Source organism: Equus quagga, chromosome 9, assembly GCF_021613505.1.
Source record: "Equus quagga isolate Etosha38 chromosome 9, UCLA_HA_Equagga_1.0, whole genome shotgun sequence".
NCBI lineage: Eukaryota > Metazoa > Chordata > Mammalia > Perissodactyla > Equidae > Equus > Equus quagga.
Genome location: NC_060275.1, coordinates 50,550,309 through 50,565,348, shown reverse-complemented (window position 1 = coordinate 50,565,348; position 15,040 = coordinate 50,550,309). Strand labels below are relative to the sequence as shown.

At 37.5% G+C, this 15,040-nt stretch overlaps 1 protein-coding gene across 1 annotated transcript in view; it reads right to left on the bottom strand.

Moving 5' to 3' along the window:
* The window catches only part of MYOM1 (myomesin 1), a 143,343-nt gene that overhangs the window by 110,854 nt on the left and 17,449 nt on the right, over window positions 1–15,040 (bottom strand). Inside the window, exon 3 of the mRNA XM_046671935.1 lies at window positions 11,659–11,984. Within this exon, the coding sequence (XP_046527891.1) occupies window positions 11,659–11,984 (326 nt within the window). The remainder of the gene's footprint in view (window positions 1–11,658; window positions 11,985–15,040) is intronic.

Sequence of the window (15,040 nt, the reverse complement as noted above, 5' to 3'; positions counted from 1 at the left end):
ACTCAAGGAGGATACACACATAGAGATACACAGGATACACACCTAGATATATCATGGTCAAACTGTTGAAAGCCAAAGCCAGAGAGAAACTTTGAAAGCAGCAAGAGTAAATGATTCATCACATACAGGGGGACAATGTATTAATTGCTGACTTGTCATCAGAAACAATACATCACAGAAGGCACTGATATGACAAATTTAAGTGCTGGAAAAAAATGTCAATCAAGAATTCTATACACAGCAAAACTACGACTCAGAACTGAAGGCGAAAGACGTTCCCAAACAAACGAAAATTGAGAGAATTCATTGCTAGCAGATCTGCCTTACAAGAAATGCTAAAGAAAATCCCTCAGGTTTAAAGGAAATGACATGGAGATGACTCCAGACAGTAATTTGAATCCACACACAAAAATGAAGAGCACCAGAAAGTAAATAATTGGGTAAATATATATGCATATATATTTCTGTTCTCCTAAATTCTTTGAAAGACATAGATTGCATAAAGCAATCCTTACACTGCATTGTTGTACAACATACATAGTTGTAATATATGTGACAATAGTTAAAAGGATATAGGAGGAAATGGGACTATATTAGAACAAACTTCTATGTTTTACTAGTATTAAGTTAGTATAAATCTGAAGTAGATTGTGATAAGTTAATATGTATGCTGTAATTCCTAAAGAAATTGCTAAGAAAATAATAAAAAATCAAGAAACAAAGAAATTAAGTGCTACACTAAAAATATCTATTTAACACAAAACAGGGCAGTAAAGAAGGAAAAAATGAACAAAAAAGACATGAGATATACAGAAAAAATAACAAAAGTGGTAGACATAAGTCCAACCATAGCAGTAATTTTATTAAATGTGAGTGGATTAAAAACTCCAAGGAACAGCAGAGACTATTGGACTAGACTTTTTAAAGCTACAATTATATGCTGCTACAACAGGCACATTCTAAACTCTTATACTAGTTCACAAAGAAACCTCAACCAATTTACGAAGACTTAAATCATACAAAGTATATTCTCTGACAACAGAAAAATTAAATGAGAACCTACAACAGACAGAAATGCTAAAAACCTTCAAACATCAGGAAATCAACACCAGGCTTCTAAATAACCCATTGGTCAAAAAAAAAAAATCACAAGGGAAATTAGAAAATATTTTGAACTACATGGAAACAAAGACACAACCTACCAAAATTTATGGGATACAGCTAAAGCAGTGGTTAGAGGGAAGTTTATAACTTTGTGTCTACAGTAGAAAAGAAGAAAGGTCTCAAATTAATAACTTAAGCTTCCACCATAAGAAGTTAGAAAAAAAGATTAAAAATGAAACAAGCAGAAGGAAACTAACTCAAGAAGAAATTAAAAAATCTGAACAAACCAATAACAAGTAAAGAAATTGAATTAGTAATTTAAAATCTTCCCACAATGAAAAGCCCATGCCCAAGTGGCTTCACTGAGAAATTGCCTCAAATATTTAAAGAAGAAACAATATCAATCATTTCCAACTTTTTTCAAAAACAGAGGAGAAGGGAACACTTCCCAACTCATTCTATAAGGCCAGTATTACTGGTTATCAAAACTAAACAAAGACATTACAATAAAAGAAAACTATAGAACAATATCCCTCATGAATATAGAGGTGAAAATCCTTCACAAAATATTAACAAACTGAATCCAGCAACATATAAAACCAAGTAGAGTTTATCTCAGGAATGCAAGGTTGATTTAACATTTGAAAATCAATTAGTATAATATACCATATTAAAAGAATAAAAAACAAAAACCAAACTATCATCTAATAGATGCAGAAAAAGTATTTGACAAAATTCAGCATTCATTCATGTTAAAAACTCTCAACAAGGGGCTGGCCCTATGGCCAAGTTGTTGAGTTCACACGTACTGCTTTGGTGGCCCAGGGTTTTGCTGGTTCGGATCCTGGAGTGGACATGGCACCACTCAACATACCACGCTGAGGCAGTGTCCTACATAGCCCAGCCAGAAAGACCTACAAGTAGAATATACAACTATGTACTGGGGGGTTTCAGGAAGAAGAGGAAGAAGGAAAAAAGAAGATTGGCAACTGATGTTAGCTCAGGTGCCAATCTTTTAAAAAACCTCTCAACAAAATAGGAATAGAAGGGAACTTCTTCAGCCTGATAAAGGCCACCTATGAAAAATCTACAGCTAATATCATATCTAATGGTGAAAAACTAAATGCTTTCCTGCTATGATTGGAAACAAGGCTATGTTATTCGCTCTTGACGCTTCTATTCAACATTGTACTGGAGTTTTTAGCCAGGGAAATTGGTGTAAAAAAAAATTACATTGTGGTATTGGCATAAGGACAGGCATATAGGATCAATGGAACAGAATCTAGTGTCCAGAAATAAACTTTTATATTTATGGCCAATTGATTTTTGATAAAGGTGCTAAGGAATTTAACGGGGGAAAGAATAGTCTTGTCAATAAACGGTGCTGGGACCATTGTATATCTATATGTCAAAAGATGAATTTAGAACTCTACTCAACAGCACACACAAAAATTAATTCAAAATGGATCATATCTCTAAATGTAAAAGCTAAAATTATAAAACTCTAAGAAGAAAAGATAAGAGAAATTCTTTATGGTGTCGAGTTAGCCAAACACCAAAAGCATGATTCAAAAAGAATAAATCGATGAATTGAACTTAACTGAAATTAAAAGTTGTGGTCTTTGAAAGACACTGTTAACAGAATGAAGACAAGGTACAGAATGAGAGAAAATATTTGTAAACATATATCTAATAAAGGACTTGTACATAAAATATTTAAATAACTCTGACAAGTCAATAATAAGCAGAAAAAAATCCAATTTAAAAAAATGGTGAAAAGATTTGAATAGCTATTTCACCAAAGAAGATATAAATGGCTAATAAGCACATAACGAGATGATCAACATCATTAGTCACTAAGTAAATGCAAATTAAAACCACAATGAGACCCCACTACACACCCACTAGAATGGCTATAATAAATAAGACAGAAAATAACCAACATTGGCAAGGATGTGGCTAAACTGGAATCCTTATAATACACTGCTCTGCAATGTAAAGTGATACAGCCATTTTGAACACAGTCCAGTTGTTTTTTAGAAAGTTAAACATAAACTTAGCATACAATCCAGCTGATATTTTAGAAAGTGCGGGAGAAAGCTGACTTCAAATATTATTAAACAATAGCCTTTTAAACTGCATTATATGTTAGAGGACCAATGAAATTTTCACAGGTTTATTTTTTAACTTTCTGTAGCAATTTCATTTATTCAACAGAAAACTAATTCAGTAGCCACTGTGTGCAAAATACTGTGCTTGACACTGGGGTGGGAGGGGAATACGAAGATAAATTAAAGACCCTTGTTTCCTGAGAGCTTTATATTTAGTAGGAGAGTAAATGACACCAGGCCTGACATGTATTATGTCATTCAAGAAGAAAGGACAGAAGGAAGGCAGGCAGATAAGCAGAAAGACTAGTGCAAACAAAATTTGAATTCACAATGTTGAGAGAGAATTTCTGTCTGGGGTTATGAGGGAATCCTTTGTGGAAGAGCTAGTTGTTGAAGGATGAGTAGGACATCCCAGGATGAGCTGTATGTGCAAAAGCTTAAAATTAAAGCTCAATTGTGATTGCTGAATTATCTATGTGTTGCCATTAGACTTTACCATAAAAGAGTTGAATTCATTTTTATTATTCTAACAATTTTCCTTTAAAACTGCATCTTTCTATATGTTTACAACCTAGTACTGTTGCATATAAACAAAATGCTCAGCTGTTTACCAGAAAGGAGGAAGAGGCAGTGGTTTTAGTGAACCATGGTTCAGCTTCTAGAGAACTGCCCTTCTTGGCTGTCTTTGCTCACTTAGTCAGCCACTCCTCCCCAGGGTTTCTGGTATCTGAAGTTCCATCTCTTTCATCTTCAGAGTCTCCTGGAGGATCAGGAACAAGCATTTGAAGTTTGATTCTCTTTTCTCATTTCTACTTATCTAATGGCCACATTTCCCCCTCTTGCAAAACTTGAAAAACAATACTTTCTTTGGGACTTGGGAAAGGTTGTTTTTGGATCTATTTTTGATTTAGAGCAGTTTTGTTCTATGCTCTTCCTTTGATATGGGTATCATCTCAGCCTCAACACTTTCTACTGACCTTTTGATTTTCCTGTTTCCCAATATGAACACTTATGGAGCTTTCAGGAGAACATCAAAGTTAGTGGACAAGCAGGAGGCTGAAAAGAGCCCATTTTTTGCTAATACACTATGCAGAAAAAGCTTCTTATAAGATACAAGCATGAATTTAGTTTGACCAACATCACCCTTGAAATTTACATGTAGTATCATAATAAATAACCATCCCTCAGATTTTCTCTCTCTCTCTCATTTTTGCATTGTTTACCTGATACTTATCTTTTTCCCCCCCTCTATTTCACTCTCTCAAGTCATAGAAATGTCTCATTTTTAGTTAAAAAAATTTTTAACCACTTAAATAGGAATATTATCACACTTTTTCCTTCTACTTATTGCTTTATTTTTTCCATTATTTAAATTCCCACTGACAAGTAACATTTTACTCTCCTTTTCAGTAACTTTCCACAGCTAATGTATAGCCATGATCTAAAAACAAATACCATAGTGGTCTGAACCGCTTCTCAACATGAATGTAGAACAGTCACGTGTTCTAGAAAGGATGGATGGGTAAAGCACCCAAAGATTTAACTCTTTTATGGTTCTTACCTATACACACCCTTCAGTTTTTTATCAATTTCTGACTATTTTAGAAATTAATTTAATCAGACTAGATTACAGCCTATTTTTAAGTGAAGTGAAAGAGTTTACTCCATATTTCCTGGAAATTATATTATACAGGACACTTGACAATAGTATCAGGAGACGTCTTATAGAGTCTAACTCTGCGGACTGAAAATTGTCCAGGGTTTGTAAAAGTTAGTCTTATTAACTTATTTACAAAGCAGCCCAGAAACCCACCTCCCACCCCACTTTGGGGATGGTCACTATGGCTGACTAGATGTTGCATGAACGTTATCTCCTTCATTGGAGGTGCTCCTGCTTTCTCTTGTTTCTTCTAGAATGGTTGCTGTGGAAAAGGTCAAGCCTGTTGCAATGGCTCCCTTGGGCTTCCAGAGTTCAGAGATCTCTGCGAGGAAGCTCAGTTACACCCACTGCCCTGCCAGCCCAGGACAGAGTTAACATTTCACCTCTGAGGCCAGGGAGGTAACCACTTTGCCCTTCCTCCACCTTTGGCTGACTCATTCTATTCCTACTCTATTAAAGGACATGCCTTCCTTCTCACAGCATGATTTACCTGCCTATGGAAGATTAATGCCATTTTGGGGGTATCGTGTATCATGCAAACTTGAATTGAACCTGCAAAAGAGCCTGACAAATAATATTTTCAATGTAGAGTAAAGCACAGAGAAACAGAGATTGGTGCATGATGAGGGCCATCTCCTTGGACTCAGGGTTCATCTTTGGGATTCAGAACATAAATCAACTGCCTTTTAAGGAAGTAACTGGCCTTTCTGCTCTCATGAGGTTTTCCTCTGACCTCCTCCCACCATATAGGAAGTAATGTGACTCATCGTTTTCTTGGTATTTAAATTCTGGAAGACAAAACCCAGAATATTGCATTGATTTTTGCTACCCAGAAACTATGGTACTTATCCTCATATAATAATAATTAAACTTTTATTTAGAGAACTATTTCTAGAAGGAAAAAGGTAAGAATACAAAACCTTGATATATCAGCAGCTTTCCAATCAAACTTCATTTCCCAAAACAGTCTATTGGTTCAATAATTTTTTGTAATTGAGATTTAGCCACTTGAATCTGCAGATGGGTTTGAATTTTCACATAATTGTGGTTATTTCGGTGTTTTTCTTACCTCATATCATAAAAAGCACCAACAACAGAACAAGGTACTTCCTTGCAATCTTTGGGAATGGAGAATAAGCAAATGGTTTTACCATCACCATTTTGCCTAGAGAGTCTCAGAAAATTCATTGTATATAGAAAATCTACACTGGTCTTTTCATAGCCTCAAAACTCTGTGGCTAAGGCAGCTGAAGAGCCCTGTGAAAAATCTGGTGGAATTAAGAATTCAGCAATAACTAATAGATCCAAAAGTAGGGCTATTGCGTCCCACATCTTTTCTTACTGTGCATCTGCTCCTGTCTGGCCTACAGCATTAGCCTCCTAACTGGGTAACCTGCTTCTGCTTGTGCCCCACAGTCCATTCTCCACACAGCAGCCACAGTGACCCCCTTATAACTTAAGTTAGATCATGACACTCTCCTGCTCAAAACTCTGCCACAGCTTCCCCTCACCTTTAACTCAGAATAAAAAGTCCTTACAATGCCCTGGAAAGCCCTACATGATCAGTCCTCTCCATCTACTACTTTTCTGACATCTTCTCCACTTACTCTTTCCTTCACTTCTCCATTCCTTCACTGGCCTCAGTGCTATTCCTTGCTGTAAGACCTTGCAGTGGCTGTTCCCGATGACTAGTGTACCTTTCCCCCAGATAGCCTCATAGTTAACTCCCTCAGCTATTTCATGTCTTTACTCTGATATCACCTTCTCAATGAGGCCTGACAGCACTATTTAAGATTCCAACCTGCACCTCGGCCCCACATACGTGATCCCTGTTACATTACTGTATTTGTTATTGCTTCCATAACATTTATTACCTTCTAGAATAATATAGAATTCAGTGTGTTTTTTATTAAATTTATTGTTTATGGCCTGTCTCTCCATACTAAAATACATGCTCCATGAGGGCAGGAATCTTCGTCAGTTTTGTATGTAATTTATCCTTAGCACCCAGGGCAGTGCTTAGCATACAGAAGGCACTGAGTAAATATTTATTGAATGATTGAACAACAACACCTAAACCTCGCTGAGTGTTCCCCATGTACCAGCCATTACACTAAACTAATGATGATCTCTTTTAGACCTCCCAACCTGAGGGACAACCATTTTCCTCATTTTACAGATAAAGAAACTGAAGTTAACTAGCTTATCCAAAGTCATAAGCCTAACTGCAAATCAGCACAGGCCTCTTTGCCCCAAAGATTATCTACTTCCCATTATGTTATAAAATCTGGAGATGGCTATGTAAAAATTGACACCAATCTGATCCCCATAGCTGAAGTCAAGACACAAAAACATCCACAAGACAGTATATTTCTTTGGTAACATCTTTTGAAATCACATTGGGGTGGGAGATGGACCAACTTTTCAGGTCCCCTGCAGTCCCTGCTGTAATCAGACCCACCAATAAAAGATGGAGGTTTCTGTGTTTAGTGGTCTCTATTTTTAGCAATGGTATCTTCTGTCTGAATTAGAATTGGTTTGAGCATAATATGTTCTTTGCAAATACTAGCAATTTGAAAAGAGGTTACTATCTGGGCAACAACTGAGGGCAGCTGATCAGCATCACACGAACATCGGTAAAGGGCACAATTTAAAGGTAAGCAGAGTGCCCTGGGCAAGTCACACCAGCCTCAGCTTTCTCATCCCCAAACTGGCATCTTCTAGAGCCTCTTGTGAGTCTCTATGTCTGATTCCAAGTGAGGAGTTAAAGAGTCTGTAAGGTTCCATGTTCCATGAATGCCCTAGGATTTTTTTTCTTAGAATTAGTGCCCTTGCATACATTGTTCCTTGCTCTAAATCTTGGTTATTTTGGTGCTCAATGGCTTAAATAAAAGGAGGCATAATGCAAAACTATATATTGATGCTTCAAGAAAAATCTGGTGGCCATGTGGTCAAGGGTTCTTGCTGACTATAACAGCATGGAGTACCTGTGGAAAAGGCAAAGGACTTAGGGTAGGAGTGAGGTTCAAATCGCTGTTCTTAGTGTAAGGAAGAAAAGTCTTTTAATCTCTTTGGTCTCCAATTTTCTCATTTTTAAAATGAGGATAATGGCTTCTACTTCTCAGGGTTCTTGCAAAGATACAGTGGTATAGAGAATCCTATGCTGAATTGTATCATATGGGCTGAATTTTAATTTATTTAGGAACAGACAATCAGTCGTCTATCATTACCACAGAGGGTTGAAGGACAACTCTAAATCCTTCTGTCACCCAAGAACTGTTGCGTTATTCTCTGGTTTTGAAAGTTATTCATTATAACAAAATGTTCCGTTTATTATTTCCATCTTAATGTGTGAGTCAGCTTAGTCAAAAGAAAGTACCCTGATTTCCATGATACCACATTCCCTGTAAATGTCTGCCTTATTTCACCCTAACTCTTTATAATATTGGAATTGAGAAAGAGATTTTTCAGGTCACACATACTAGACATGGTATTTATACGTAGACTTTCTAGCGCAGTGGTTCTGGCTTTTGTTGAGTCACTGAGTTCTCTGAGAATCTGACGAAACCTACGGCACTTCTCAGCAAAAAAATTCTCATCTGTGCTTAATTTTGCACATAATTTCAGATCATCCGAGACTCTGTTGAAACCTATTCATGGACAGAGGTTAAGAACCCTTGCCTAATGGTTGCAAAGTGGTCATGAGTACCATTTCTCCTTTAATCCCTGATACTATTTGTGAATTACTAGCATAAAACAATAATCTTGTGTCATTTGTTTTCCTGAATTACTTTTTTTAATTTAGGGGGTTTTTTCCTCACTGTGACTAAGAATAAAGGCATTTAGAATAAGCCCTTCAGAATTTATTTTATAACTCTTGGCTCAGAATGCAATTGGTAACTGATCTGTGCTATAACCACACTGATGCCGAACAAGCCATTGTTCTTAAGACTTACTGAGGTCAGCCAAACCCTGAGCACATATAAATCTCCATAGTTTCCACTTTACCACTGAACATCTAACTACAAAGCAGAAGCTAAAAATAGATCAAGCCTAGTGCTTACACACATTCCACAGAATTGCATTTCCAACCCTACAAGTTTTAATCAACAACACTACTCGCAATCCAAAGAAAGATATTTCATTTAGCAGGCAATCCATTTTGAAAAAGTGAAAATATAACCTAAAGGAAGTACGAAGATTTTGAAATGTTCAAAGAATATTATCTGCACCTGTTAGCTCCAGGTCTAAAAAAAGAAAAACTAAAATACCCCCCAGGATTAGGTTGGCTTTCTTTTCTTTTATGTTGCATTACACAAAGGGAAAAATATGGCATTTTTTTCCCCTCCCTTGTTTCTAGGTCAACTTGTTTCTAACAAGAAGTCCAAAGCGTTCAAATATAGCAAGGCATTAATAAATACCTAGCTACCTACATAAATATATACATAGCAGGAAAGAACAAGATGTGAGGTTGAATACAGAAAAATAATTACAGTTTCATTTCCTATAGAAAGTTTATTGTCTGAGACTCTTTATAGCTAAAATGGCTAAGTATTTCAAAGATTATATAGAGTGTTTTCTGAATAAAATATAAAAATGCTCAAAGATTCAATTACTAATGTTTGATATATCAGATTATGAATATTTATGAATATTGCACATGTGGTTAAAAGAAGCATTTGTATAAAATTAAAATAATTTTAACATAAAATTTAGCAGTAGAGTTGAAGAAGTAAAAATCTCTTAAATGTAAAAATTCATAAAATCCTATAGACTCTATAGCATTGGGGAAATGAAATAAGTACACAAGGAGTTAACAACCCATCCTCTATAGATTCAGCACAGACAATCCAGAAAAGTGGATATTTAAATATTTAATATTAATAGAGGATATTTAATCCTCCTCTATTACAAGACAGCTGCTTTCCTAAATGAGGCTCTTAAATGAAACTATGGAACATTCTTCAGGAGAACAAAATAATGCTGTTGTGTACACATGGTGTTAATTCCTCCCAACTTTCCTTTGGAAGGCAGTTCATTTGAAGCAAGTGCTAAAAGAAATGAATTTGCCTCAGTGACAATATTTCCATATTTGCAGCCAATGTGAGGTCCTTATGAATACCCCATGGCTGAAAATGAGATTGCAAAATGGTCCTGTTCCATTTTAAATGGAATTTCAGAACGTTGTCATCATACATTCCAGGTAAACCCCAGCAGACTCTGGCTCTGTTACTGAACATAGCAGAAGCTCCCAAGAGGTCACTGTCAGTGCCTAAGAAAGGACAGTCATAGATCAGGTGCTGCTTAAACCCCACAAAGATTCAGGAATCTCTGCCTTCGGAAATCACCCTCACTTCTACTCATACAAACCACTGTATTATTTCCTCAATAACTTTTTTAATTCCCAGAAATAAATACCTTCTCCAGTTGCCCTAACAGGTATTTTGTGGACTTAAATTTTATAAGACTTAAAATTAAATTTTGTTTCTAACATGAAATGCAACCTATGCCTGATGCTTTGAAAAGGAGAATTCAAGGCAGCAGGTGGTTATTTACCACACAGCCCAGAAATTTTTACACTTTGAAGTTTAGCAGTTCTTTCTGAGGACTATAGATAGATTTTTAATGAAATCACATGTATCTTGTATGTGTTTTTTAATCCTCATGAACCATTTCATTCTGAATGTTGAGAGAATAAAAATTGGCTTGGACTGAGAAAGTACCTTCTGCCCAGCATTCTTCAGGCTGGAGCAACAGACACAGAGCAGCCACCTGCAAAGTTCACAGGAAGCAACGTCTCCCAGGGACGTTGCTGATGTAAAGTGTTGTGATAACCTCGTTCTTTGAGCGACCACAGACTCACTGAGAAACTTTCTTCTCCAAATCTAAGACTATCAGTGAGCCTGCTGTCTGAAATGTTATCAGTAAGAACGAGACATTGCACTCTTGCCTGGAGGACCTCAGTCGCTGCTGACACAGAGAAGCAGCCTTGATTCCCAGCCCAGGTGCTGAGCTCCCCATAAGGCGTTTCTGGAGACAACAGTCCACATTTACCTTAACTTTACTATTTCTAAAGAAACAGGACCCTGGGTTTGCTTTGCAGACCAGACCTGCATGTAAGCTCCACTCTTCCTAGAATCCTATCCACACTCTCTCTTCTCCTCTAGTGTGTGGTCTCCCTCATTGCAATGGGTTGATAAATCTAATTTTGCCAGAATACGGGTTTGTTCCTGGTACTCTTAGGCTGACTGAGATAGAGCCATGTTTTTATAAAATGCTCCAGCTATAGAAAATATTTGCTGCTTCAATAATAGCTTCGAGTTTTAACACTGGCTTTCAGATAGTGAGAAAATGGAACACATCCCTGCTGTAGTTTGGGCTGCTGTGACCTGCGAATTTTACATTTTATACTGGCCCCTCATCTAAGCAGAACATTCGGAGGGCCAGGAAACCTGCTGTGAGTGTTGAAATGATATTTTCTGGCTCTGCGGCCACTTAATGTCGAATGCAACCTGTGGCAAAACTTCTCTGCTTCTAGCAATATCACAGTTGGCAATTCGAGAAAGACAGCCCAGTGTGACCGCAAAGCTCTTCATGAAACTCAAAAAGAAGGCAAAGTGAAAGAGGTAGGCCTAAGTCCCAGGTCTCCCAAACACATGGTCTTTCCCCCACCTGGTTCAAATGGAGGGCTGCCAGATTTAAGAAGAAAGAAAAACATGCTGTGGGGGGGTTATTCCAAGAATCCGCCTTTGTCCTAAGGTCGGAAGGATGCTTTTGACATACCCGTGGGAGTAGCCATAATCATAGGCTGAGGCCGCCTTCCGGCTGACTGCAGTTGCAAGGGCGGACTGAGTGGCCAGGGAGGCCTGCTGCTGGTAGGAGGCGCTGGTCGCCCGGCTAAAGGCTTCGGATTCCTGGCGGTGGGCGGCAGAGGAGCGGCTGCTGTAGGCCGTGGAGCCATGAGTGTAGATGGCAGACCTCTTCTTCTCCTGGTGGTACTGGCTCATGGTGGTGCGAAGGTCCTTGTTGCGGTAGCTGCGATCATAGTGCTGGTGGAATTTCTGATAAAACGGGAGAGACATCACGTGCCCTTGAGGGAACAAGGCAATCTATAAGAAAGCAACAATTTTTGAGTGAACTGTTAAGGAACAAATTCCATAGAACAAGTCATCTAAACCAACGTGTAAAAATTAATACTCTTATCTTTTCCAAAGAGAAAGTGGAAAATGATGTGAAGGTTTGCTTAAATGGTTACTCAGTAAACTGCCTGCTTCATGGCCCAGATGTGCTCCCTCCTGTCATTGTGCCTTCCTCTTCTTCGTCTTTCTTTTTTAATATCTAGGAGGTCTTTACAAAGTTTCGTTACTCTAGCTATTGTGCTTTTTCCTCAGACCTTCCATAAAACATATTATAATTTCCTGCATTTCATTCTGATAGGGGCTTCATCTGGGAGACTATGTAATGATGGAGAGTCTGTGTACAGCCAATGTGTTTTTCATTCAGCAAATAACCACTGAGCACCTACAACGAGCCTGGCATTATTCCAGCACAGGAAATACGGAGATGAACAAAACAAACAAAATCCCTGCTCTGAGAACCTTACATAGAATCTTATATTCTATTGCAGAAAATGGACAATAGAGAAAACAAATAAGTATAAGGTTTGTTGGAATGAGCTAAATGCTATAGAGGAAAATAAAACAGGAAAGGGGAGCAGATGCAATTTTAAACAGCCCATTAGGGATGGCTTCCGAGCTTGAAAGTGACATCTGAGCATGAGAATATCTGGGGGGAAGAGTGATCCGGATGGAAGACCATTGCAAAGGCACTGGGGTGTGAACCTTTGTACTCCAGGAATAGTAAATAGACCAGTGAGGCTGCATGAAGTGAGGGGGGTACAGGGAGAGGTATAGGGGACGATGACAGAGAGATGAGGGGAGTGAGGGGGAAAGAGCAGATAGTATAGGGTCCTATAGGTGACTATAAGGACTTTGTCTTTTTTTCTGAAGGTTGAGAAGCCATTGGAAGGTTCTGAGCTGAGAATCACTCTCACTGATGTCTGAAGAATAGACTGTTGAGGGACAAGAGTAAAAGCCAGGAGACCAATTAGAAGGATGTTGTAGGCTGAGTTACATCCCTTCAAAATTCGAATGTTGAAGTCTTAACCGACAGTACTTCAAAATGTGACTCTTTTTGGAGATAGGTCTTTACAGGGGAAATTAAGGTAAAATGACATCATTAAGGTGGGCTCTCATCCAATATGACCAAGTCCCCATGAGAAGAGGAAATTAGGACACAGATACGTACATATATAGAGGGAAGACTGTGTGAAGACACAAGAAAAAGACACCCATCTACAACCCAAGGAGAGAGGCCTCAGAAAAAACCAACCCAGCTAACACCTTGATCTCAGATTTGTAGCCTCCAGAATTATGAGAAAGTAAATTTCTGTTATTTAAACCACCCAGTATATGGTACTTTGTTATAGTAGCCCTAGCAAATGAATACAAAAGCCATTGCAGTAGTCCAGGCTAGAGAAGTTAGCAGTAGCAGTGGAAGGGTGAGAAGTGCTCAGACTCTGTATGTTTTGCAGGTAGAGCCAATAGCACTTGCTGGAAGTTCTGAAATTAGGGTGTGAAAGACAGAGAGGAGTGAGAGATGGCCCCAAGGTTTTTGCCTGAGTAGTTGGAAGACTGAAGTTGCCATGAACTGAAATGGGCAGGAGTGTAAGAAAGCAGTAGCTCAGGATGGAAGAAGAATAGGAGATTGATTTGAGACAGTCTACATTTGAGATACCTGCCAGACATCCAAGTGGAGATGTTAAGTGAGTAGCTGGATATGTGACTTTGGAGTACAGGGTAAAGGTCCAGGATGGAGACCTATATTTGGGAGTCATCAGCATATAGATGGTATTTAAAAGCCAAAAAAATAGATGAGAATGATGACAAATGGAAGTCCTAGCACTGAACCTTGGAGTAAGGTAATATTATCATAAAACAAGCTCTCTCAAATCTCACAAACACTTCAAAAACCTATAGTGTCAAACCAGAAAAATTATTTGCTCCATGGAGAATATGAATGCTACTAGTCTTCCTACATAAAGAAGAAAATCAGCCATCAGTGTAGCAGTTTGCATTATGAACTTGAGCTAACAGTTCTACTGAAAGTCAAAGGTATGTTTGCTTAGCATAGGGTGGGGAGTCTTCATACTGCACTAGCTTTCTTGAATAACGTGTCCACTGACACGGAGCCCATCAATCATGCTGACAACCCTGGATGAAGTGATAGTTTTACGGGAGCCCTCTCCCTCCAATTTTTAATGCCTTTGTGCAGGTTCTGAAGTGTTATTTTTAAATTTTACAAGTAAAATTAGGTGCAAAGTAATCAGTTTTTTCTAAATCTCTTTTTTTTATTGTAAATGAGGAGTGAATCCTTCTAAACTTTCCATATTTTTTGTCAAGTTTAAATCTAATTTTTATTTAAACGATTTTAAAAGTCAGCATGTATTCCATAGAGAAGAAAATACAGCAAACTTCACTCCAGAAATATTTATCTTAGGGCTCATGGAGGATATCAGTCTACATGGCATTTCCCAAGAGGAAAAAAATAGCTACTAGCAAGCAACTTTTCTTCAACCTTTAAATAGATTGCTATTTTCTGTTCTAAAATATACAAAATAATTATCATGTGTAATGAATAATTATTAGATAAATTTTCATAAATCAGAAAGGTTGGAATATATTAATATGAAAGTATATTATATTAGGCAGTTATAAAGATATTAGATAAGTTTCTGTAGTGATACACACTACACTGCGGGGGGAAAAGTTATTTGATGGTGTCCAAATAAATAATGAATGACCTTCCTGCATAATACATTACAAGCTAAATTCACAACCCAGATGATTTGAAATGCTGTTATTTTCACAAAATAAAATAAAATGTTTAAATATCTTTAAGTTTTAAAGATAAATCTTTAAATATCTTGCCCTAATTCTTTTCTCCACTCTTTTTGTTTCTATTTTCCTCATTTATATATTTTTATAACATTTAATATTCCAAGCACATAGATAATGTATCACAAGTAAACAAGGTTTGGCTTTAAGTCAACAGCTGGTTGTCATAGCTCTGACCTCTGGAACGAAGGTACAACTACCTTCTCTCC